Source organism: Pelmatolapia mariae, linkage group LG4, assembly GCF_036321145.2.
Source record: "Pelmatolapia mariae isolate MD_Pm_ZW linkage group LG4, Pm_UMD_F_2, whole genome shotgun sequence".
Lineage (NCBI taxonomy): Eukaryota > Metazoa > Chordata > Actinopteri > Cichliformes > Cichlidae > Pelmatolapia > Pelmatolapia mariae.
Genome location: NC_086230.1, coordinates 696,456 through 723,009, shown reverse-complemented (window position 1 = coordinate 723,009; position 26,554 = coordinate 696,456). Strand labels below are relative to the sequence as shown.

Here is a 26,554-nt window from a genome sequence, read left to right as displayed (position 1 = left end):
ATGTACACATCCTGGACAGGGAGAAACGCTGGTTTGAGGGCGGAGTCAAGGAGGCCATTTACGTGAAAAGGGAAAGACCATCTCTGAATCGAGGAGGGGGCCTAAGGGTACATCTGTCACCATCTTACAATGCTGTGATTGCAGCCATTCCCCAACTCTCTGTGAATGGTACTCATGGCCATTGATCAGTGGTCTTTGATCAGTGGGTTTTGGTCAGTGGTTGTTGATTAATGGTCATGAGAATTTGCATAATTATGATTAAGGAACTGACCTCCCAGCCCATTGTTCCTTCAGTGGGCTGGTTTCAGTCATTATGCAAATGTACTGTTTATAAGGTTTGGGGAAACCTGCAGTCAGCTGAGACTGAAGAAGTCACTTGATGATGACGAAACGTTTCTCCCACAGAACGCTACTTCCAGATGAACAGAATCAACTTTTGGAGATTTACTTACCTGGATGATTGAGAATGCATCAAGACCTCTCTTATATATCACATTATGTCAAGGTACAAATTACAACTCATATGTCTCTTTTACTGTGTTGTACTGTTGTCATTCTGCCTCTTAGAGAACTTGACCACCTAACATCATAAAATACAGCAAGGTGACCTGTTTAACATTACATTACAATGACTCGGGAAGAATGTCTCATTTCTTTTAAATACCTGTTGCATTAACTCCTCTCACCTGGAGTGTCCTCATGCTTCTCCTCACACCACTGCAGGGAAGGACTAAGACTCCTGGCAATGAGGAGACCAAAGCTGTTACTGAGATGGTTAGTGCTCATTGTTTCTGTCTTTTCAATGCACTGTAAATGGTCCTCAAAGTGTGACTCAGTGGAACACAGCCTTATGACATGTTAAGATGTGTTGGAAAAGCTGGTTTGTCCTTTGGTTATAAGAATTTTAAGAACTCCAGGGGAACAGTGGTCTCCATCCTGATGTCCAGAGACCTCCTTCTCTTCCTTGGACTTGGACTGGAGGCCTGGTCATTTGTCACCAGATGTTGGTATGGTCCCATTTGGAAGAAATATGGCGCCGGTAATGTGTGGATGAGTACCCAAATCAAAGGCGATGGCATTCTCCATTAGAAATGACTTTAATTTCAGTTTTATTGCAGGTATTTCAGAGGTCAGTCATCCAGACCATGGAGAAGAAAAAAAAACCACAAAGACGTAAAATAAGAATAGCTCGGGGCTAAGGTCAAAGGTTTATCTGCCTCTTACAATTGGCTGATAGTGAGACTAAGACCATTGTTTGTTTTTTGACCAAGTGGACATCTAAACCAATAAAATCAATCATATATAGATAAGACCCGGAAGGGTCCCACTCCTTAAAGCCAGATAATTTATCTCCAATTAAACAGTTCTCAAATTTAACTTAATATCCAAGTGTCTCTTAGTTATAGACCTGTCATTTAGTCTCATTCTTTTCCATGGTTAGAAATTAGTCACCAGAAAATCCCTACTTGAAAGTATCCAACTAGAGTGAAGGTCATTTTCAAATTGCGCGACACATGATGTGACGTCAACATTGGTGTGAGACACCCGCAACAAGCACAGCAAGCATGATGGTCCCATGCAACGAGAGTCCAGCCAGTATTATGGGGCCTTAATAACCGTATTACCTATAACTCAACAGCTTATTCACTCTCCCTGGAAACCTGTGTGCTCTTCTCAGATCCCTCCAAAGTTTCTGTTCTGGAAGTTCCTCGAGTGAGATAACCAGATGTACCCAAAACAGTTTAGCAAGTCTTCCACACTTTTCCCAGTTCCAGCTACCATTGTTTCTCCTCACTCAAATGAGCTACTGCTTTAATTCCCACAGTCAGTTTTGCCATATCAGTCTCCTGTTTGTTCTCAGTAAGTTACTCTTAGTCTGTAAATAAAGCTTTTAAACTTGCTTCTGGTGTGCTGGGTCTGAATTTAAAGTCCAGTTTGCGCCAAAAACATGACTGCAGGTCTAAACCCCTAAAATCAAGTAAACCAGCCATAACACAGGATTAGCTACACTGGCCTCCATATGTACTGGCAGAGTAAGTTATGTAAAGCACAGTGGATCCACAACAGGCAATACATCACCCATTTATTTTTGTAAACAATTAGTTTTTTGTCAAATATCACAAATCACATGTGCTAACAGCATTTCCCAGTTACTGGAAAACAGATGGATGAATGAACCAAGGATGATACTCTGACTCAGCTCAAGGACAAATGTGGAGTCAGGGCTGCAAAGGAGAGCAAAAACAAAAGCATATTAGAACATATGAGCCTTTAAGATCTGATTGACACACAAGGATCATCAAATGATGTGTTTCTTGTTCCATTATAGCTGTTGGCTAACACTGAGCACAGAGATCCAATACACCTGAGTGTATTATCAGTGGTAAATTTCAGTGTGGATCTCCATTAATACTCTCAGGCATGAAATTCAGATTTCCCAGCCTGCAATCAATATTACAGGCCTCCTAAGGTTTAAATAACTCCTAGTAACAAACGTAACAATTCAAATTTACATTCAAGTGCAGTGACAAATCACTTTGAGTGTTTTGGAGATCAGAAATCAGAAAACTGGTCTGAAGCTGTAATGTGAGATATTTAAGAAACATTGGTAAATTTGCACTGTGTGCATCCTACTTTTACTTTATCGAGAAGCCCGACTTCAGTAAGCTGAGCTTGCTCAGTTTCGCATCATCAGAGCGATTCAAAAAAGATTTTTTCAAAAATAATTACTACATCCACTTCATCTTTTTGTATTTCTACTGAAGACAGTACCTTAAAATCCCAGATCACCATAGCTCCATCCAGACCCACGCTGCTGTACTGCAAAACTTTGGCTTTGTCCAGTGACACAAAACGCAGCTGCCTGCAGAGCACAACACAAAGTAACAGCTAAGAAAGGAAATGACAACAAAGGTGAAAATATTTGGACAGACAAAATGTCTGACACGTACTAACAGATGCTCTTCTGTGAGCAAAGTGAGATGAACGGGTATTACATAAATGATGGTTTTAAAATCAGTTTCCATTTTAATTTGTCAGTTCACTTGAATTGTATTTACATAGCACCAAATCACAACAACAGTCACCTCAGCACACCTTACTTTGTAAATAATAGAGAGAAACCACAACAATCATATAACCCCATATGAGCAAGCACTTTGGCGACAGTGGGAAGGAAAAAAAACCCTTTTAACAGGAAGAAACCTCCGACAGAACCAGGCTGGGGAGGGGCGGAGCAGGGGCGGATCTAGAAGGGTGGCATGGGGTGGCAAGTGCCACCCTAAAATGATCCCTTGCCACCCCAAGTGCCACCCCAGTTTTGCATATGACGGTGTTGTTTATTAAAATAAGATAGCATTAACAGTTTTTATCGTAGTTACAGTCAACAGTGAATATAAATGCTAAAACTGAATATATTGCAGAGTGTTCCCCCCCTCCACCATTAACAAATGGTTCAGCCCATAGCAGGACCTGTGGCTTTTTTCTTGTTTTTAGTAGCAAGCGATGTTTGTGATTGTGCCAGAGCACATTTTGAACAACACCATGGGAATTTCGGATTTTACACAGGTGTTTGGATGTTACACTCTGGAAATGGAAGGAAGGTGAGTGTTATTAACCCTCTGTGGTCCACGGACACGCTGCACCTCCAAATCACAAGACTGATGTAAGCTGACATAGCAACAAGCTGCAGCCACGCTGAGTCTCTATTTCAGCCCACATTGAAAGTTCGGACTTCAAAGTTTGTAAATTTTAATTACAGGCCAGAAAATCCACAGTTATGATAATATATATAAGCCACGCTTTTTTCTAAATACTGTCGTCACATTTTTGTGTGTGTGTGTTTTAAGCGTTTTCTAAGGACAGCGCGAAACCAGTAAAGAAAGGAAAAAAAGCCACCTCTTTCCTATAGGTGGAAAAATGCACCATGTCGACCAATTAAAAAAAAAGTCAACACGTGGGATTTGGTTGTTTAGGAAGAGGGAAAGTAACGGCAGCGAGACAGAGCGAGCGAGTGAGAGAGAGAGAGAGTTTTTAGATGTGGGAGATTTGTGACGTTTAGTGTGGAGTGTATACTTAGTGTGTTGTGTTGTCTTGTGTAGCTGTTCTGTTGTGTAGTCGTTTTGTTTTGTGTGTCAGTGAGGGCACTAATGAATGTCACAAAGGTACATTGCAGCGTAAACACAGTCACTAAGTAGAAACCCAGCGGAGTGATACACCTCCTGTTGTCAGGCCTGCAGGTTTGTCCCTGTGCTGTTCTCCTCTGTCTTTTGGCGGACAAACTGTTTTTTTTTTTACTGCCACACATCATTTGTGGGGCATCTTATTGCGACAGCTGATTGTTCTCTCATTTTAGTTTTAGTAATATTTTTAAATGGTTGCATAAAATGGAAAAAAAAAACAGCAGGTGTGTTGGCTGCATTCTTAGATAAATAGTTGTATATGTTTACAAAATGTACAATTTATATTTGCATTTCAAGTTATAAAAATTTACTCAACATGTCTGTGTTTTTTTTTTTTACAGTAAAAAATACTACTAGGATTTTAAGCTCTTTGTGTGATTTCAGATCAGTAATAGTACTATTAATAGTAATAGTAGTACTAATGCAGTATGTCAGTGAAAAAAACAACTAAATTCAGTTGAGCTGAAAAGATACCAAACAAGGCAAGGGGAAAAAAATAAAATGAAACAATCTGAGGGTGAAATACAAACGTAAACTCAAAAGGAGTCAAAAAAGACCGGTTGTATTTCAGACCTCAGTGGGTTAATCCAACCAATCATGAAAAATTAGGTTTAAATTTTTGTTCATGACAGTGCAGATTTCTGACATTTTGTGTAATTTAAGCTGTAACAATGTGATTGTTTTCTAACAAAAAACAGTGTGAAACTTAAGTTAGACTTGTGTTTGTAAATGAACCGCCCCATGTTGTGTAGCTTTCTGGATTTTATACTTATTGGGCTACATATTTATTTATTATACAGGCTATACAGTACATAACATCAAAACTCACATGTTTTATGTAACTAAAGTGTGTAATTATGTGGGCTACAGACAATAATTAAGTTATAGAACATATTTATATGAAAAACGTGTATACTTACTGCATTTGAATCATTTTAACCATATGTAACCACCTGCATATGTGTTTGGGGGGGGGGGAGGCTTTGATTTTGCCACCCCATTTGATTTCTTTGCCACCCTCATGCCACCCTAAGAAAATTTCTCTAGATCTGCCCCTGGGGCGGAGCCATCTGCTGAGACCAGTTTGGGAGCCAGAGATTAATAATAACTAATAATTAAATGGAGAGAGATCTATAAACACATAGTGAGTGAAGAAGAAACACTCAGCTTTTGAAATGTTGGCAGAAAATAAAGTAGGTGAGAGCTGTAGGATGACAAATAGTAAAACTCTGTAGAAAATATTTAAAACATGCTTCCTTCACTCAGTTGTTTAAGAACAGAACCTCCTCAGCAAAGGTTATTGTGCCTTTTCAAATTAAAAAGCAGTATTCCTCACGTGATGCTGTTTTGATGAAGTGTGTCCAGGTCACTGGTTTCCTCCTCAGTAGCCTTTTTGTCCAGGTTGCGAAAGTGTTGCATTGCTGACATATTCCCTTTGGAGGTCTGCTTTGGGATATCAAGCTTCTTCACAAACTCCAGAGAGCGTGGACCCTTATACGTGTACTGGTAGGGGCAACAGTCATGTCCCTGGGTGCAGAAAAAGCACAAAAGAATATCTGATCATTTTGGATATTCTGTTTTTCAATGTGATATTGTGTGACCAATGGCCATGGAGCAGCAAAGCTCAGACACAATTTAGTATAAATTTTTTATTTTATTTATCAAGGCTTCAGTTTTGTCTTTCTGTCTTGAACATGCCTTTCACATTACTCAGAGTCATTTAATCTATTGATAATATGGAGATTTTACATCTTTACACAGTTGAATAATTTTGATTTACACAGACAAACACATGGAGCGGGGCATAGTTACCGCAGCAACAATCTCAGTAGGGCTGATATAGAGGACACTCAGCAGTGGCAGACTGTCACTGGTCAGCTGGGTTACCCTAACAGACAAACAGGTAAAATGATATAAGGTCATGCACCTGTGGCACTCCTATATACAAGGAAAGGTTTACAGTAATGGCTATATGTTTAAGTGAATAAAATAATACTCCTCATATTAATGAAGTAAGTGGTTCAGTAGCAATACTTACTCCTTCCCCTGTGTGGCATCAGCGACACTGATGCTGCTGTTGTGGGCCACCCAGGCCAACTGGTCTCCACTGGGAGAGAAAGAAACACTGTGTACCCACCCACCACAGTCTTTATGCTCCAGCATCATCTCCCCAAAAGGCATCTTGGCCCCCCAGGCAGTGGGCCCGGGCTTTTCCTCGATGTCCTTGATGTAGGTTGAGAAAATCCTGGGAAACACAAATATCTCTTTGTTAGTTCTTAAATAGTGAATCAATGTGTTTTGTCTACTTTTTCATTGCACATAAAGCCTGTATGGCCCGTAACCAAAATGATTAAGACATCTTTGGTTCAAGTGTGCTGACATTATTTTATGACATAAAACCTTATGGTTGCCTTTCATGCTTGACACATCTGACTTTTTACTTTTATTATTTAAAATTTTTTACACAAAACAATATTAGGTTAAAGCAAAGATAGTATAAAATTAAACTTAGCACAAAAAGCAGATTGATGCTTGATGGCAGTTGTTTATTTCTCCTTAAATGGTGCTGCATCTTTAAGGAGAATGTGTGAATTATGCAGCAGAGTTGAGTATTTGGGCTGTGCTGTTGAAAACTTATTCTCTTACTGACTTTTGTTTTGAGCTTCTGGTGACAATAAGGTGATTAATCGACACCAGATTAGCAGCACCGGCTACAACAGTCAGTTTGCTTTTCATCCAAGTATGACATGTTTGACTGATCAGGCAAATTCAAGCTGGTGTTCTGCAAAACCAAGCTGCAACATTATTTCGTGTGAGCCCTAGTACCATCTATAAACTGATGGTCAAGCTCCATATAACGCAGGATGTCGAAGACAGGCTGTGAAGTGGGCATGCCAAGAAGATGACACGACAAGAAGACCATTTCCTCACCCTGTCAGCCAGGTGAGCCAGGAGGTCTGCCATGGCTGCCCTTCACTGTCAGGACCAGTTGCGGTGGTGCTGGCAACACGTGCACTGGACTTGAACATGTGGAGGAACAATATGTTCAGCGATGAGTCCAGATTCTGCCTACAGCAGTTGGATTGTTGGGTAGTGTGAAGACACGAGGAACACTGAGCTGATTTGTTCACCAGCCAGAGATTTAGGTTGAGGCACTGCGATGGTGATGGTGAGGCTTCTCCTCACTGGAGGCAGTTTCAATGCTGAGAGATATCGAGATGAGGTTGTGCAACCAGGCAATCCCATATCTCCACAGTCCGGGACCAAACTCTATTCTCCAAGATGACAGTGCTCGTCCCCACAGAGCGGAGTTTACCAGAAACCTCCAGAACTTGGGAGGAGAGTGGGTGGATTGGCCTACCTGCAGTCCTGACCTCAACCACATTGAACATTTACGGGATCAGTTTGGGTGTGATGTTTGCGCAAGAGTGACAAATGCTGGTTGAAGAATGGGACCCCAATCCACAGCAGTGTGTGACCAAGCCAGTGACCAGCATTAGGAGGAGGTAACAGGCTGTTGTGGCTATGTTTGGTAATTCAGACTTCAATGATCCAGTCCAATGAATGACACCAAACAACAGTCAAACTGGCACTGCCAGAGATGATTTGGCACACTTTCCTATGAAAGTAATGTGTCTTCTTTATCCTGATCATGACTTTAAACTGAAATTCCCAACACCTGCTAACTGTAGACTTAGTCAAACGGTAAATGGACTGATTCTTATATAGCGCTTTTCTGCTCTCCTGGAGTACTCAAAGCACTCTATACAACACGCCGCATTCACCCATACACACAAGTACTCTATGCCTCTCATACTTATACGCATTCATAATCCATGGGGTTAGTATCTTGCCCAAGGATATTTGGCATGCAGACTGGGGGAGCCAGGAATTGACCCACCAACCTTCTGATTGGTAGATGACGTGCTCTACCTCCTGAGCTACAGCCACCCCTTAGGATTTACACAAAGTAAATCCTAACCCTCATTGATGAGGGCAACAGAAGACTGTAAGTGTGATTAAGTCAAAATAAATTCCACTCTATTAGTTCGTGTTAATCAAGGAGCAAGATCCAGTGCAACAGTGTGGCTTGAAGATTTGCCTAAAACAAATTTATACTGAAATGTGCAAATATGTGAGAAAGATGCAGTCATTGTGTGTCTTCATCATGCAAAGATCGACCACAGCCAAACTTGTGGCTTGGGTTTCCAGGTTTCGTTGCAGTTTCACCTGCAGTGAAGGTCTGCAGATCCTGCTGCCAGGAGAATGTTGTTGGGATGCCAGTCCAGACTCAGCACTGTAGAGCAAATTGACTTCTTGATGTGCTTACTCAGCCACCTAAAGTGGAGGAGGAATGTTAGAACCATTCCAATAATACTAACAAAAAATCAACATCATCACGTCTTATGTACCAAACACAAGTCTTTTAAATGAGATCTTATATTGCTCACCAGTCATTTTCCTGCTCGAAGTAGCAGATAGAGATAAGACGGGCTCCACTGCCCAGGGCAAACTTGTTCTCCAGTGGGGACCACTTCACACATGTGGCTGCACGGTTGATGCGTACCAAGACTAAGGTAGGTTTCCAGACACCATCCTTCAGGGTCCACACATAGGCATTGCGGTCGGAGGCACATGTCACTATGCGATTAGACTGTGGGGCCCAGTCTATGCCTATGGACGATAGATATGGACACTATATATCTGAGAAAAAGCTGCAAGAAGGAATAATACAGACATATGTGCATGGAATCTTATACTTGATAGGTATCCTCACCCATCACACAAAACAGATTTATTGAATGGATTTATAGATAATGGTAGAAATAATTTCCTGAAGCATTCTTTATGGCAGAAAGTCTGACGAAGACGGCTCTCTACTATGTCAGTAGTGTGGAATGGATCAGGTGAGATGGGCTGTACATGATAGGAAGCAGTTTGTCCATCACTGACTAAAATGATTCTGGCCAGTGATGGTTCCAGCATTGTGAATTGATCAGAAAAGTAAATGGCATTTACGACAGACTACTAAAAGATCTCCAAGACGTTGCTGCACGCAATAAAGGATCTGAGCTTCCTGAGAAAATAAAATGAGGTGTACCTCAGGTACCTGTAGCTGTCCACCTCCTCACCTATGATGCTAATGGGCCTAGTCACATTCTTTTCCCCTCTCTTTACCATGTCTTTTATGTTGCTGACATTCAGAAGGAGGTGATTTCTGACTGATCACTCCACAGACCTCCTCACCAGCTCCCTGGACTCCATCTCCTTACTCCTCCCTTAATACTCCACCTTCATTTTTTTCAACTCCTCTTTGTTCCCAGACCTAATGACCCTCTTCTTATCATTCAGTACGCCTTCAGGTCATTGCTTGATATGATGGTATACTTGCAGATATTTATATAGTCAGTGATGCCGTCTGTAATGGTATTAATGTGTTGGAATTTATGGTCAAGTATCCGGTACCTCTAGCAGAGGTACCGGATACTTGAACTTAGCTACCCACTGACAGTCAGTTATACTTGGCCAAAATACAGACATTTAAACCTCCCAAAAGGTGCTACATCTGTTGCAAACACATGAAACTAACATACCATGACTGGATAAAATGTGCTTTAGAATTTATCCAATTATACGATTTTTTCAGCATCAAAATGTAGCCAGTAATAAATCACAGGGCTCGCAAAATTTTTCCAGTCGGGCTACCAGAATCTATCCCTGCCCTGCCCGTCGGGCTATCATAGGAAGGAAAAATATATGTCAATGCTTTTGCATTCTTTCGGAAATGTAGCTGGGTAAATATGTCATTGGCATTGGTGAACCACTGCCAATATGTGACTAGGGCTGCTCAATTAATCGAATTTTAATCTAAATTACGATCTGGGCTTTCAACGATCATTAAAAATGACTGAGCCGATTGTTAGCACCTCCCTCGTGCTTTACTCTCGCGCTGCTCCGTGTGGCAAATCGAGCGCACCTCTCTGCGTTTCGAACACGCGGCACAACAATTAAGAGGAGCTAACAGAGGGAAGCTCGGAAAGCTAAGCAGAACATATTTGGAGAGCAGAGTGACTGCCGTTGGTTGAAAAGAGAGGTAAAAAAAACCCCGTCAGTCGTGTGGAAACATTATGGGTTCGCGGAGTCAGACGTGGATCAAGTAGACATAGTGTGTAAACTTTGGTGTCATAGCTGCACCACAGAGCGACATGGCAAAGTTCACTAAACATAGATGTTTACATTTTATTTTTTATATTGCAAACATTTGCACTGTTATCAGTATTTGCACACTATTTTATACTATTTTTGACAATCTTTAAAGCCATTATTCAATACATTGTTATTGTTAAATAAATATCATCAAATAATCGAGATCTCAATTTCAGTGAAAATAATCGCGATTATAATTTTTGCCATAATCGAGCAGCCCTATATGTGACATATTGAAATCGCATTTGAATTTGCGCTTGTTTTTTGCTTTCACTTTGCAATCGCGCGAACTGTGTATAGAGAGCGACAGTACTGATTGGTGAGTGACGATAATTTGCGCACCAATTCCTCTGACATCATCTTATCAATCGTTAGTTTACTATGGAAACATGACAAGTGAAATCTCCCGCAGGAAGCTTAAACATGTGAGAGGTTGATCGCGCAGAGAATCGCTGAGCTTATGTGAGTGCGTGTGTAAAGGCAGCAGGATATATATTTTAGTTCTGCTGAGCCAAATAAGACCGGTCAGGGGGAAGAAGTGACAGCCAAAGAAAAGCCTACCACAAAACGGAAAAGTTATGACAAATCAGACTATAAGGCAAAAAGAAAGTGCAGCTTTATTGTTTCATGGACAAAAGAATTTCTGTGGCTGCAATATGACAAGCTAAATAACCAGGGGTGCACATAAGTGGTCCGCAGGTGCGCATTCGCTGTCAAAATAAAATACGCGCACAAGATAAGAAGTTGCAACGCGTGTTTGCGTCCATAAGATTTTCTGGAGGAGGACAGACATTTGTTTAGAACTCTTAAAGATGTCGAAGAAGCTCCTTTAAGCAATTACTTTGGTGTTCCTCCACCTCCAACGAAATGTCAGATGGAGTCCGAACCACAAAAGAAGCGCGTATTCTAGGAAAAGTGGTTGCAGGAGGTGAGCTGGCTTTAAACAAATGATGAATGCACAGAGATTTGGTGCAGAATGTGCCATGAAAATCCCACTCTAGCGGACAAAAACAGTGCTTTTTATATGGACGCAAACGCGCGTTGCAACTTCTTATCTGGTGCGCGTCTTTTATTTTGACAGCGAATGCACACATGCGGACCACTTATGTGCACCCGTGTAAATAACATAATGTTCTGCCGGGTGTGTTGTTGGTTTCCCTCGATTTCTGAGTTGACAAGTGCCTTTGTTACTGGGACCAGTAATTTTAAGAAAGGCCCCCATTAGAACCCATGACAAATGCAAGAAATGGATTATTGCTCAGTCTGCAAATAACATACTAAAAATCAACCTGAAAAATCTGTTTAGAACAGCCTACTATGTTGCAAAGAGTGAACTACCACTGGCAAAATTTAGCAGTCTTTGCAAACTTCAAAAAGCAAATGGCCTAGATCTTGGTTCCACTTGCCTCTTACCTGTGATTTCAGTGGAAATGTCAAATTCAGGATCTGACACAGACTGATTCCTGTTGTACAGTTCTTACAAGTTTATAGAAATTTCTGTTCAATTACAACCAAGTATTTGAGTTGATGATTGTAATTTTTATACAATATTGTAATTGTGTTTCAACAATTTTTTGATTAATGTTTTGTTTCCGTTACAATATATAATATTGTAACGGAAACAAAACAGGAAACAAAACATAAAAAAAATTGCTCCCTTTTTTATTCGGGCTACTTAAATTTATTTTGGGCTACCAAAAACTGAAGAGTCCCTGCCCGAAGGGCTACCAGGGATTTTGAAATTTTGCGAGCCCTGAATCAGTATAGCCACTGTTGCACACCAGAAATAACATCTATAGTTTTAAACTCACAAACAAATCTTAAAGACAGCAAATTATCGATGTATGCCACAGATCAACTTTTTCATAAGGATTTTTTGATTTATTTAAAAACACAAATTATACCTTTGCAATCAACTCCATTTAGAGCTCTAATATGAAATATAAAACATACATCTCATGAAGCACATACTTTTGGTGTAATTCATCTGCAGTGAATTAGATTTTGTTTCATCGGTCTATAAACCCTTCTTATAGACTTATTAGAGGTCTTATAGGTCTTATAGACCTTCTTTAGTCCATTGGCCTTGGTTCATGGCCCAAACAATCCCCCTTTCTGACATCTTAACAATTCAACGTGTCAGACCTACATGTTGCAGTCTTCTCTGTATAACTGAAGCTAAGACTAGCTCCCTTTAACTACTGTTGAGCTACATGCTCCAGCTATCAGACCTGCTGTTGACTCTCACAAACCTGTATTCTGATTCTGTTGTGGCTTTGGGTCTGCCAGACCACTTCCTGTGTGAGTTTCCCAAGTTTCTGAGTGCGTATTGGTGGTGAAGGAGACTGTACTCACTGACACTTTGATTTTCAGTAAACACACTTAGAATTCTAACAAAATGTTTCAGCTTTAATTTACTAAATAAATGTTGTCTTCAACTTTATGTCCTACACAAAGAAGTTCACTGCTGTTAAAGGGTCTATGTACTGAGAGAAGTATGTCATCTGGGGAAGAAGGATTTCTTATCTAGTGTTGCATGCTTTGTTGTGTTTTAATGTTGAGTGTATTTTAGTGTTGCATGCTTTTATAGTATTTATTGCCCCCTGCTTTCCCTAATTAGGCACACCTGGAGGGCACAGGAGACAGAAATCAATCAGGCCTCCCTTGTTGGCAGCAGCCAATAAGAGGGCCTGGCAGGTCAGAGAAGAGAGGTGTGGCCAGACACAGATGTAACACCCGTCCCACATTCTATTGAGAGGGGCCCTGGGTTCCTGTTGTTACTTTCCTACTGATACTCCCTTTTTAATGCTTATGGTATAAAATATGCAATAAAACTACACTATATAGAAATAAATCACACACAAGCAGGTCAATTATAAAGTTAACTCCACTTTAGTGAATGATTAATTAATGACACAAAAGAAAATAAGTAAAATCAATAAAGTTTGTTAAACAATGTAAGGTATCTACTTCAACAGAAACAAAATAATCAAATAATATTGTGGGCCCACACACACTCTCACCGACACACACAGACCTCAAGTGCTACAGTCTTTCTGCTAGCAAACCCCTCGTTGCAGGCCTGAGTCGTGGCTCGGGTGCGTTGGGACCTAAAACAATATGGTCGCTTCACTTGTTGCCAAGCAGTAAAATAAAAAGCACGTGCAAATAACAGTACTCACACCTCCAGGTAGTTCAAGGGGATAGCAGGGGAAACTGGGTTAAGGCTACCAGCAGGCCGCGGCAGCACTCACAGTCGTCCTCGCCACGTGCTCCCACGTGAACACATAACTTCAGCACACCAGCAGAAGGGACCTCTCTGACACGCCAGCAAGACGTCCGTCTCCTCCTACTGAATCACACAACCCCGCTAAATGCCAATTCACATGAGATAACATTCAATCTTAGCATTAGCTTAATTAATAAAACAGAGCAGAACAAGAGCTTAACGAATATGCTAGGCTATGCTAGCGGCTATGTTAGCAGTTGTGCTAGCGGCTAATCGCGGTTAGCAGTTAGCCCGTTTTACACAATAACATATGGTACAAGTGTCAGACAAAATTCACATTTACCTCACAGTAGGGTACAACAGATTTCCACTCCAGTTAACTATCCGTCAATCCAAAAATACGTCTGTCGCCCTTCTATGAACTCTGCGTTCACTCGACACTGTTCAGCTCTCGTCTCTCTCGCTTCCTGCAGAGTGCACACGGCTCCCCACTTGCTCCCACCCCCTCTACCTGAGACTACTTCAGGGTTCACTGGAGCTGTAGTACATATCAATACCATATCAAAAATAATGACATATACCTCAAAATACAAATAAAAAGGTTGTGCATTTAACTGACACACATCACATACCTTACAGGCATTTATATACACAATATTGAACACAGTGAACATTTGCATTTAACTATCAATATAAATGAACTATTTAAATAAATGACCTATTTACATAGCCAGGGCTACACAGAGGAGAAGGAGAGAGCCACAGAGCAGCTTGGCGGCAGGCGGAGCCACAGGAGGTGGCTGTGCAAAAGGACACAGCCGAAGGCCGAAGGCAGCACGAGCCGTGGAACGGTAACTGGCGGCAGGGCGCGGCTGCAGTCGCAGGAGAAGGAGAGAGGGCCTTCGGTCCATGGATGGCAGACTTTGTCCAGGTGGCAGCAAGACGCCAGCTAAAACGCTTTAGGCACGGAGCAGCGGCGGGTCAAGTTTAGAGCTCTGCCCTCGTGGGGTAAGTCCCGTTGTAAAAATGTATAGAGACATCCCTGGTACATTAGGATAGGTGACTGCCGCTACTTCACTGTGTTTAGCGGAAGTGGAGCAGAGTGGCGGAGGACACTACTGGAGGACGCTGTCAGCCTGGACCCATTGGTGGAGTTTGGTGGACTGTTGTCAGCCTTAAGTGTGGCGGAGACTGATTGGGACCCTTAGGGGGGCTTCAACTCCCAGACTGCGGACCTTTATTGTCTTTAGTTTTATGTTCTTTTAATAATTCTTTCCAACTCCATTTCCTGGTCCCAAGTCCAGGATGAGAAAGGAGGAGAGTTGGGCATAGGGCTAGTAACCCCATCCTCTTAAAAAAAAAGTCATGCTACAGAAACCGCAACAACAAGTACATCCCAGCAACTGCTTGGACGGGAAGACTCCTCTTCAGCGGGGCCCATGACGCGTGCCAGTGAAAGCCTTCGGGAAGCCAGCTGCCTGACAAGTCTTCTTACGACCAAGGCCAAGACCAGCATAGGGACCTGGAACATCAGAACCCTGTATGAAAGTGGCAAGTCAGCACAGGTGGCCAGGGAGATGAGAAGATACAGCATCAAGGTTGTCGGACTATAAGACCCGATGGAATGGAAGCGGCCAGACCAGACTTTCTTCAGGTGAAACCATAATCTACTCCGGGCACAAAGACGCGGACCACGATCACACCCGAGGAGTCGTGCTACTGCTGGCGCCAGAGGCTACAAGGGCGCTGATGGCATGGGAACCTGTCTCACCAAGACTTATGATAGCCAGGTTCAACTCCAAGGGCAGGAAGATCACTATCATCCAATGCTATGGAACAGGTTTGAGGCCCTGGGGGATCTGGTCGAAGAGACAATAGAGAACCCCTGGACAGAAATACAGAAGACCTGGAAGGCCATTTGCATCAAAGTCCTGGGGAAGAAGGAGAGGGAGCAGAAAGAGTGGATGACAAAAGAGACATGGGAGAAGGTAGGGAAGAGGAAGGAGGTGAGGCAGAAAATTAACAGATGTCAGGATCAACATGAGAAAACAGACCTCAGAGCACAATATTGGGAGGTGAACCGAGAAGTGAAGAAGAGTGCCAGACAGGACAAAAGACAATTTGTGTACAGTATGACCGAAGAGGCAGAAACAGCAGCCAAGCAGAACAACATGAAGAGAGTGTATGAGATCACCCGGACCTTGTCAGGAAAGATAGGTGGAACATTTTGAAGAGATCCTGAATCGACCACCACCGCAAACAGTTCCTGACATACCACCAGCAGAAGAGCCCCTCTGTATCAACACCAATCCACCAACCAAGGCAGAGATCACATAAGTCATCAAGTCCTTGAAAAATGGAAAGGCACCAGGGCCTGACGGCATCCCTCCAAAAGCTCTCAAGACAGAAGCGGCAGCAGCAGGGGAGATGCTACATCCTCTCCTAGTGAAGATATGGGAACAGGAGCAAGTGCCTGCCGACTGGAAGCTTGGGTACCTGATGAAGCTCCCCAAGAAAGGCGACCTATCCCAGTGCAGCAACTGGCGAGGAATTATGCTTCTGTCCATCCCCAGCAAGGTGCTGACCAGAATCATCTTGCAGAGACTGAAGAAGGCACTAGACAAGAGACTGAGATCAGAGCAGGCAGGATTTAGACAAGACAGATCATGTACAGACCACATCGCCACTCTGCGCATCATCATCAAGCAGTCTATCGAATGGCAGTCTCCCTTGTACACAATCTTCGTTGACTTTGAAAAAGCCTTCAACAGCATTGACAGGGAGACCATGTGGAAACTGATGCAGCACTACAGAATCCCGCAGAAGCTCATCAACATCATCCAACAGCTATACGAAGACTCATCCTACCAGATCAGCCACAATGGAAAACTGACCAACCCCTTCGCAGTGAAAACCGCAGTGAGGCAAGGCTGCATGCTGTCGCTGACAATCTTCCTGATCGTCATGGACTGGATCATGAGAAGAACCACAGAGGGCAGCAACACCGGTATCCAGTGGACCTTCATGAAACAGCTGGAGGACCTGGATTTTGCAGACAATGTCAGCCTTCTGTCCCACAAGCAGCAACATGCACAGTCCAAGCTTACCCGGCTCGCTGAGGAGGCAGAAAAGACCGGCCTGAAGATCAACGTCAGAAAAACAGAGGTGATGCAGGTGAACAACTTACAAGAACATCCACTGCAGCTACAGGGAAAAGACTTGGTGGAAACCGACTGCTTTGTCTACCTAGGAAGCATAGTCAACAGAGATGGCGGCAGAGATGAAGACATTAAGAGCCGAATCAATAAAGCAAGGCTTGCATTCAGCGACCCATCTGGAACTCCAAACTCTTATCCCAGCGCAGCAAGATCCGCATCTTCAACACCAATATGAAAGCAGTTCTCCTGTATGGGTCCGAGACGTGGCGGGTGACCAACACCATTACCAGCAAGATACAGATTTTCATCAAAAAGTGCTTGCGACACATCCTTAACATCAGATGGCCTGGGAAGATCTCGAACACAGACCTGTGGAAGAGAACCAGCCAGAACCCGGTTGGTCAAGACATCAAGAAGAGAAAATCGGGCTGGATAGGCCACACACTCCGAAAACCATCTAACAATGTCACAAGGCAAGCACTGGACTGGAACCCACAAGGAAAAAGGAAAGTGGGGATACCCAAACAGACGTGGAGAAGATCTGTCGAGAGCGAAGTGAAGGCCACCGGAATGACGTGGACCCAGCTGAAGAGAACGGCCCACCGGGAGTCTACAGGAAAATTGACTGATTGAATGATTCTTTCCGGATCCATTTTTATGCTGTAAATAAAGTATATATTTTATTAATTATTTTAACCAGATTTTACATGTCTTTCTGTTCCCGTGATCATCCCCTGCTGCTCTTGCCGTTTTAGAAGGTGTTCCCATCTAACTTATACATGTGACAAGTACATGACCTAATTATAATAATACACTTCACAGCACCCGAACATTTGTGCGTGTACAACATTTTTAGAGGAAGATTATTAAACCTGTAACCCCATTATTAACCATCTGGGTTTGTTCAAAATCACTACCCTTTCAGCATGTTCGTGGCCAAAAGTGGCCACCAACAGATTAGGTCTGTAATTTTTATTATTTTTATGTTTTTTGCCATTTTTTCTATATAAAGCTTTTAACTAACTTCAGTTATAAAATAGTTATTACTTTTTAAATTTTTAGCCCTTTAAACACCAGTTTGTTTGTCCACTCCGCTAGGTGGAAGACACTGCGCTAGAGATGTGGGTGGCTGTAGCTCAGGCGGTAGAGCAGATCTACACCAGAGAGATAGAAGGCAGGAGAATAAACCAGCTGTTCTCCACAGAACAAGCAAAGGTGTACTCTCAGTGGCAAGGGAACAATAAGAGAACAGCACCACCAAGGCTTGAGACGGAGCAATACTGGAAGAGCATATGGGAGAAGGACGCAACCCATAACGGCAATGCTCAGTGGCTAGTGGATCTGAGGGCAGACCACAGCAACCTCCCTGAACAGGGTCCAGTAACCATCACGGTGGCAGATATCCAAGAAAGGGTCTCCAGTATGAAGAGTTGGACAGCACCAGGGCCCGACATGGTTCACGCCTACGAGAGACACCCGGAATGGCTAACCGAAGGTCGGATGGTCCTGATCCCCAAGGACCCCAAGAAGGGACGGTCCCCTCCAACTACCGACCAATAACCTGCCTCAGTACTACATGGAAGCTCCTGTCAGGCATCATATCGGCTAAGATGAACAGGCACATGGGTCAATACATGAGCGGGGCACAGAAAGGGATTGGCAAGAATACCAGAGGCGCAAAACACCAGCTACTGGTAGACAGAACAGTCAGCCGAGACTGCAAGACCAGACTGACCAACCTGTGCACAGCCTGGATTGATTACAAGAAGGCCTATGACTCAATGCCCCACAGCTGGATACTGGAATGCCTAGAATTGTACAAGATCAACAGGACCCTAAGAGCCTTCATCAGGAACTCAATGGGGATGTGGCGTACAACACTAGAGGCCAACTCCAAGCCCATAACACAAGTCACCATCAAGTGCGGGATCTACCAAGGAGATGCTCTGTCCCCACTGCTGTTCTGCATAGGCCTGAACCCCCTCAGTGAGATCATTAACAAGACTGGCTACGGATACCGACTACGAAACGGAGCAGTTGTCAGCCACCTCCTGTACATGGATGACATCAAGCTGTATGCCAAGAGTGAACGAGACATTGATTCACTGATCCACACTACCAGGCTATACAGCAATGACATTGGAATGTCGTTCGGACTGGAGAAGTGTAGTCGGATGGTAACAAAGAGAGGGAAGGTAGTCAGAACTGAGGGGATTGAACTACCAGAAGGCAACATTGCAGACATAGAGGACAGTTACAAGTACCTGGGGATCCCGCAGGCGAATGGGAACCATGAAGAGGCCGCTAGGAAAGCTGCAACCACCAAGTACCTGCAGAGGGTCAGGCAAGTCCTGAGGAGTCAGCTGAACGGTAAGAACAAGATCCGGGCCATCAACACCTACGCCCTGCCCGTGATCAGGTACCCTGCTGGGATAATAAGCTGGCCAAAGGAGGAGATAGAAGCAACTGACATAAGGACAAGAAAGCTCCTGACCATGCATGGAGGGTTTCACCCCAAGTCCAGCACCCTGAGGCTGTACGCTAAGCGGAAGGAAGGAGGCCGGGGACTGGTGAGTGTCAGCACCACAGTCCAGGATGAGACAAGAAACATCCACGAATACATCAGTAAGATGGCCCCAACTGACAGCGTGCTCAGTGAATGCCTCAGGCAGATGCACGGTATGTACCACCGGCAGATAGAGGAGGTGGCTGATATGCAGAAATCCTATCAGTGGCTGGACAAAGCTGGAATGAAAGACAGCACGGAGGCACTAATCATGGCAGCACAGGAACAAGCTCTGAGCACAAGATCCATAGAGGCTGGGGTCTATCACACCAGGCAAGACCCCAGGTGCAGGCTGTGTAAAGATGCCCCTGAGACAATCCAGCACATAACAGCAGGGTGCAAGATGCTAGCAGGCAGGGCATACATGGAGCACCATAACCAAGTGGCCGGCATAGTATACAGAAACATCTGTGCCGAGTATGGCCTGGAAGTTCCGAGGTCAAAATGGGAGACGCCCCCAAGGGTGGTGGAGAATGACCGGGCTAAGACCCTGTGGGACTTCCAGATACAGACGGACAAAATGGTGGTGGCTAACCAACCGGACATAGTGGTGGTGGACAAACAGAAGAAGACGGCCGTAGTGATCGATGTAGCGGTTCCGAATGACAGCAACACCAGAAAGAAGGAACACGAGAAGCTGGAGAAATACCAAGGGCTCAGAGAAGAGCTCGAGAGGATGTGGAGGGTGAAGGTAACGGTGGTCCCCGTGGTAATCGGAGCACTAGGTGCGGTGACTCCCAAGCTAGGCGAGTGGCTCCAGCAGATCCCGGGAACAACATCGGAGATCTCTGTCCAGAAGAGCGCAGTCCTGGGAACAGCTAAGATACTGCGCAGGACCCTCAAGCTCCCAGGCCTCTGGTAGAGGACCCGAGCTTGAAGGATAAACCGCCCGCAGGGGCGAGATGGGTGTTTTTTGTTTTTTTTTATATAATTCCAGTTTAGTTTTATTGACTTGATTTTTTAAAATGGCATCAGTGCTGTTCGTGAAAATCAAAATTTCATTCAAATTTAGAATTTTAACCCTTTAAATACCAGTTAGATCACATAATTGTAATCATTTACAAAGGGATAAAAGCATAATATCCCTATTTCTCTTCTAAATAATACATGCAAACTGATTAATTTTCTAACCATGATGAAGGTAACAGTATCAATGAGTTTTATGCGCTTATGAGTTTTTATGGGTTTTTTTTGCAGTGACAGAAAAACAAAAAAACTCCCTCTCAGCTTGCTCGTGGCCAAAAATGGCCACCTCCTGTTTACATTCACAAAATGCTATAAAATTGATATGTATTAAAACATTTTTCTACTTTCACTGACTTGACTTTTTAAATTAGCACCGGTCCAAGTCATGAAAACCAAAATATAATGCAAATTCAGAAATTATACCCTTTGAATACCAGTCATATTACGTATTATTACTACGTTTGTCAGCCGTTTTGGAGGGAAAATAGCAATGAAGTTGACATTTTTTCAGCATATGAATGATGAAACCTAATATTTTTTAAATGAAAAGAAAATCACACATGGTGTGTTAGTGGCCAGAAAGGCAATATAATGACCAAATAACCACTGAAATGACCACTAAAATGATCAAAATGTATATTTCAGTGTGTGCTTCTGTGTGCATCCTCATTAGCAGCAAGATGTGCTAACCACAGTAGAGTGGTTTTTGTAAGCACACTTTCTACACCTGGTGCACGGGGCTGCTGTTCCAATCCTGGAGGTGCGCCTATTGCACCTTCTTCTCATTTCGTTGATGGGGTGTGGGTCACACTCTGGTTCAGACTACTGTATCTTGAGATCAATGGCAGAAGTGGCTGAGAATCAGGGACAAGGGTGTCTTGCAGTTGCTGAGGTCACCAGCATGTGCCCCAGCTCTCCCAGGATCACTCTTCATTTGTTGGTTGTAGAGGACTCCCCCACTTCAGTGAAGTTGTTTCCGGCGGGACAAAGACATTGTTTCCCAAGACATCCAGGAGACTGGAGAAAAGAGCCAGCAGCTATCAGTTAGTTTTCCTTCAACAACTTGAGGTGCCAACACCCTCTAAGTTATCCAAGCAATATTTGTGCCTATTGTAGTCCAGGATTGCTTCTTGATTTCACGCATCCTTTATTCCCCATCACTGACTGGTTCCCTGTGCTGTCAAAAGAAGCACATTCCTCCGTTGCTTTGGCATGTGGGATATCGCCGTGGTAGTTTTGGTGAAGCCAAAGACAGACAACAAAATCTTCCTCTGTTGCAACTGGAGGAGCTGGGGAGGAAGCTCTGGGTTGTTTCCCCTGTGCCGGTTTTCATCTGAGGAGTTCCTCTGCCAAGGTGACCGAAGGAAAGACGTTGTACTCGGAGCTCCTCCGTCAGTTGGAGTCTGAACCCCTTTCCCTTTTTTTACTTCCTGAGAACTTCCAGTGTTGTCATCCAACATGCTATGTATTGCTTTATCCTGGTTTAGGCTTACATAGGTTTGTAAGGGTGCACAGCAGCTAAAAGATCTCCTTTGTTATAAAAAAGTCAAAAGTAGATCTCAGGCTGCTAATGCAGGAAACTGCATACAGGGTGAGCCCTGGTTTGATACCAGTGGGTACTGGATTGTAAAGCAGTCTCTCTTCAGTAGTGGGACCCACATGGTTTTCCTTTCATGAGGGATCCACTCAGTCACTGGCTCCTTGGTCTCAGAAAATGCTCCTATGTTCTTTTCCATCAGCTGCTCGGCCTCCACCTCCATGCCCCCCAACCCCAATCCTCCCCCAAAGAAGAGGATTCAGGCACTGGCTAGTACTCATCATCAGTGGTGATGCAGTCAGCCTCTTTGGAGATTGTCCCCTCATCTTCTGGAGAGGAAGTTTCTTCATCTTGGGCAGATGTATTTTCTTCAAGGGCAGAGGACTGCTTGCTGTCCTTGCTCTCTGACCAGATCATATAGGCAGTGCTTGAAGCAGTGATGACCTTCTTGCCATATTGCCAGAATAAATGATCTGGAAGCTGTTAGGCTTACTTACAGCAGTAGCACTGTCTGCACCTGCATAAACTCCAGGACACGTTTACAAACAGGTTTGAACGCTGCAAAATGTCCTGTGATTGGGGTTTTTTTGTTTTTGTTTTTGTTTCTAGAGTTAATATTTTGGGTATGGTATCTTTTGATGAAAAATACAAGAGTAAAAGTGCTTTTAACATGTGCTTCAAAGCTAAGTTTGACTGGAAACCTCAAAGCTCAATAGCCTGCATCAACAGAAATTTACTGCAGCCTATGTAATGTTTGATGCGTCATTATTTATTCCAGTGTATCTTGCAAATACATGTTTGTGCTGCAATGTCATGCACAAACACAAACTATTAGATCCTTAAGATCAAACCTATGTCAAAATTGTGTCATTCTTTTGGTCCATTGGAGTGTGGTAAGCCATCAAACGCCCCTATTGGAAACTAAGAATATTACATGAAATTGCTTGTTTGGCCAAAAATGGGTAAATGATGTAATTTGGTAAAAAAAAAAAACATTGCAAAGGAATCAAAAAAGGTGGTTATAATGGGTTTCAATTGGCCAAAAATGGCCACGATAGAGCCAAGAGGAACAATTTGGTGTATAGTGAATATTATTGACATTATTAAGGAGCTGATGTTGAAAATTAAAAAAAATCTGAAAAAATACACACCTTTAGGAAGTTTCATTCCATTTGCATTAACAGAACAAAAATGGTTGAAAAAAGAAAAGTGAACAAATAGCCAGGATAGAGTCCAGAGGGTTAAAGCTAACAAAATGAACATCTTTTTTATTGGAAAAACATAAATTTAAAAAAAAAACACATTATGGAATAAAAATAACAAAAATAAAACTAATTAACTAAAAACAGAAGAAAGGGATAGAGATATTAGCACATATCAAATATTTATGAAAGGCTATCAAGAATGATCATTTTATAAGATATTTTAAAAATGATCTAATTTCAATGGGCAGACTTTTCCACTTTTGTTTGCTAACCTTGAAATAAAGAGCAAAGCAAATGCTTAGGCACATGAGGGGTTAGGCATTAATAATTAACTGATGTACTTCTGAGCCAGCCTCTTTAATACTTTGAAAATGGGAACGTTTTGAAAGTCATAATGGATTTTAACAGATTAAATCTTTCCATTACAGATATGGTACCTGTGATTCGTCCGCTGTGCTCAGTCAGCTCATGGATCTTGACCCAGTCTTTGCCATTTTTTTCATAGATGTTCACCGCATTGTTGTTAGGACTCACAGCAATCTCTGGAAGCAAATATGTCATCACTTTGTTTGAGTAGTCAAACAATAATGAAGAAATATGAACCACAGAAAGATATTTATGTAAGAAACATCTAAGAGACCACAGAATGTTTAATGACCAGAAAATAATATAAATTCCTCTCTCTTTCTGCACATACATACATTGTCATATATATATATATATATATATATATATATATATATATATATATATATATATATATATATATATATATATATATATATACATATATGAAGTTCCCTGCTCGCCCCTGCGGGCGGTCTATCCTTCAAGCTTGGGTCCTGGGAGGCCTGGGAGCTTGAGGGCCCTGTGTAGTATCTTAGCTGTTCTCAGTACTGCGCTCTTCTGGACAGAGATCTCTGATGTTGTTCCTGGGATCTGCTGGAGCCACTCGCCTAGTGCTTCTATTACCGCTGGGACCACTGTTACCTTCACCCTCCACATGTTCTCCAGGCCTTGGGACTTCTCCAGCTTCTCATGTTCCTTCTTCCTGCGCTTTTCCATCTGCTGGATTGTCTCAGGGGCATCTTTACACAGCCTGCACCTGGGGTCTTGCCTTGTGTGATAGACCTCAGCCTCTATGGATCTTGTGCTCAGAGTTTGTTCCTATGCTGCCATGATTAGTGCCTCTGTGCTGTCTTTCAGTCCACTTTTGTCCAGCTACTGGTAGGATTTCAGGATGTCAGCCACTTCCTCTACCTGCCGGTGGTACATACCGTGCAGGGGCCTGTCCTTCCATGATGGTTCCTCCTCTTCCTCCTTTTTCTTAGGTTTCTGCTGACTGAGGTATTCACTGAGCATGCGGTCAGTTGTGGCCATATCCCTGATGTACTTGTGGATGTTCCTTGTCTCATCCTGGACTGTGGTGCTGACACTCACCAGTCCCCGGCCCCCTTCCTTCCGCTTAGCGTACAGCCTCAGGGTGCTGGACTTGGGGTGAAACCTTCCATGCATGGTCAGGAGCTTCCTGGTCTTTATGTCAGTTGCTTCTATCTCCTCCTTTGGCCAGCTTAATATCCCAGCCGTGTACCTGATCACAGTAGGTGTTGATAGCCTGGATCTTGAACTTGTCAGTCAGCTGACTCCTCAGGACTTGCCTGACCCTCTGCAGGTGGTTGTATAACATGCCTCATTCACCTATTCACACCCATTCATACAAACAATTTTTTCTACACCTAAGTGCTTTCTATATAATATTAAAAAATGTAGTGAAATGCAATGTTATTCAAAGGCCCAGATCACCTCCAGGTGTATACATACCGTACATGTATGCATTAAAGCTCTCTGAGTCAATTTCCTGTACTGATAATAAGACTGCCAGTGTTTCTCTGAACCACATTAATGCAATCCATATATGTGCATTTATGTGTGAGCTACTCTATGTATGGAAATGGAGCATGATTATTTTTTCTGGTATTTCACCTACGGGTCCTATCTTTGTTCCAGGCATGGCAGGATAGCGGCTCCAGTCCAAAACTGTACAGCGACATGTCTGAACAGAGGCAAGACAGACTGCTGGAATGCTGCTGCTGTCACAGTTGTTGTAAAGATGGGCTGCTGCATGTTGCAGGATGAAAGGAAGAGAAAAAACAGAGTACACTTTGTTTGAGAGAACAGTTTTCTTAAATAAAGCAGAAATAGTTTGGTGTTTATACTTTTCTCTGTTTGAGGGTTTTATTAGAAATCAGGTTTCAAGAAGGGACTCTGGAATAGCTTTAGTGTAATTCATAGTTAGTTGGATGAATAACGACTGGGAGATAACAACTTTATTAGATCTAATGCAGACAAATCTGGAGGTGAATGACAGACTTGTCAGCGTTTGTTTGTTTCTGAAAACAACAACAGACTACATTTAAAAGGTTTTAAGCTCAATAACATATCACCTAAATTCCAGGTTCTACTTTTGTTTTGTTTAAACAATCTGAAACTTAACAAGTTGCTTAGATTTGATACAAAATAATTGGGGCTGATATTATTACTTACCCTGTGTCTGTGTGGTCGGGTAGTAGAGGAGGGTTCAGAGTTGTACTTGCGAGACTGTCTGCACGACAGGAGCTGTGCACTGTGTCCTGGTGAAGAATATGACTGTGTTCTTGTTGAAGGGAGTGAAAGAACAGTAGGTGTGTCTACTGATAGCTGTTGAGCAAGCTTGCCTGCTCAGAAGTTTGCTCTGAGCAAATGTCTCCAATTCGCTCTCAGCACAGGCTGGTGATCAGCAGTTTGACTAAATGCTTCATACAAAAACATCTACTTCATTCATTCTTTGGGACTTACTTTGATTTTTGGGGGATGAAACTGAATGAAGACTTTCACTGTTATTTGTATATCCTGCCATTATTATAAACAGCTCCATACAGCCCAAATAAACCCATACATGTACACCTGTGATATCTGTGATACGTGTTTTATATATAGAGCTGTGTTTCCACAAGAAGCCAGGTCTGTAAAAGCTGAGCCAGCAGCAGCTTGTCCACCCACTGCTCTTGCACCAGTTTACACAATGGCATGCAGAAACCAGCAGAAAAAAGCTCTCAGTTTTCCCAGTCCTAGAAACTGTTAATGGGAGATGGACAGACCATTATAACACAGAGAGCTGCTGTTTGTTATGACACTGCGAAAAAAAACACTGTAGCCACAAGATGGCAGTCATGTAAAGGCTGGCTGTACATACAGTTTTAATTGACAGGATCATTGAGTTGGTGTCTGGTGTGTAACTCCTGATCTGCCTGTTTGATTGAGCTGAATCGTGACATGACAGCATGTTGTTTGTCTGGAGCTTTTGCCAGCCTCAGGGAGATCAGTCCTTCACAACTGCACTGACCTTTCTGAACTGTGTTTCGTCATTCACTGTAAAAAATTCAGTACTGTTTGGAGCCCTGCATTTGAGTCTAGCCTCGACACAGTACACAGCACAGTACTGTCACATTGAATTAAAGTTAAAATT

At 42.9% G+C, this 26,554-nt stretch overlaps 1 protein-coding gene across 1 annotated transcript; it reads right to left on the bottom strand.

Moving 5' to 3' along the window:
- Positions 1-2,069: 2,069 nt before the first annotated feature.
- On the bottom strand, positions 2,070-25,154 carry zgc:86896 (uncharacterized protein LOC415190 homolog). Its single transcript, XM_063470431.1, has 9 exons — positions 25,037-25,154; positions 23,487-23,591; positions 8,633-8,855; positions 8,412-8,519; positions 6,220-6,426; positions 5,994-6,069; positions 5,518-5,708; positions 2,773-2,863; positions 2,070-2,225 (listed from the first exon to the last, which is right to left on the bottom strand). Exons 1-9 carry the CDS (start codon positions 25,098-25,100, stop codon positions 2,220-2,222), a joined length of 1,071 nt encoding a protein of 356 aa, XP_063326501.1. The 5' UTR covers positions 25,101-25,154; the 3' UTR covers positions 2,070-2,219.
- Positions 25,155-26,554: the final 1,400 nt, after the last annotated feature.

Coding starts and splice junctions, on each gene's coding strand:
- zgc:86896 (XM_063470431.1), bottom strand. CDS start 25,100: ATGTCGCTGTACAGTTTTGGACTGGAGCCGCTATCCTGCCATGCCTGG. Junction 6,427..8,411: donor TCTGCAGACCTTCACTGCAG/GTGAAACTGCAA, acceptor TGTGTTTCCCAG/GATTTTCTCAACCTACATCA. Junction 6,070..6,219: donor GATGCCACACAGGGGAAGGA/GTAAGTATTGCT, acceptor TTTGTCTGTTAG/GGTAACCCAGCTGACCAGTG.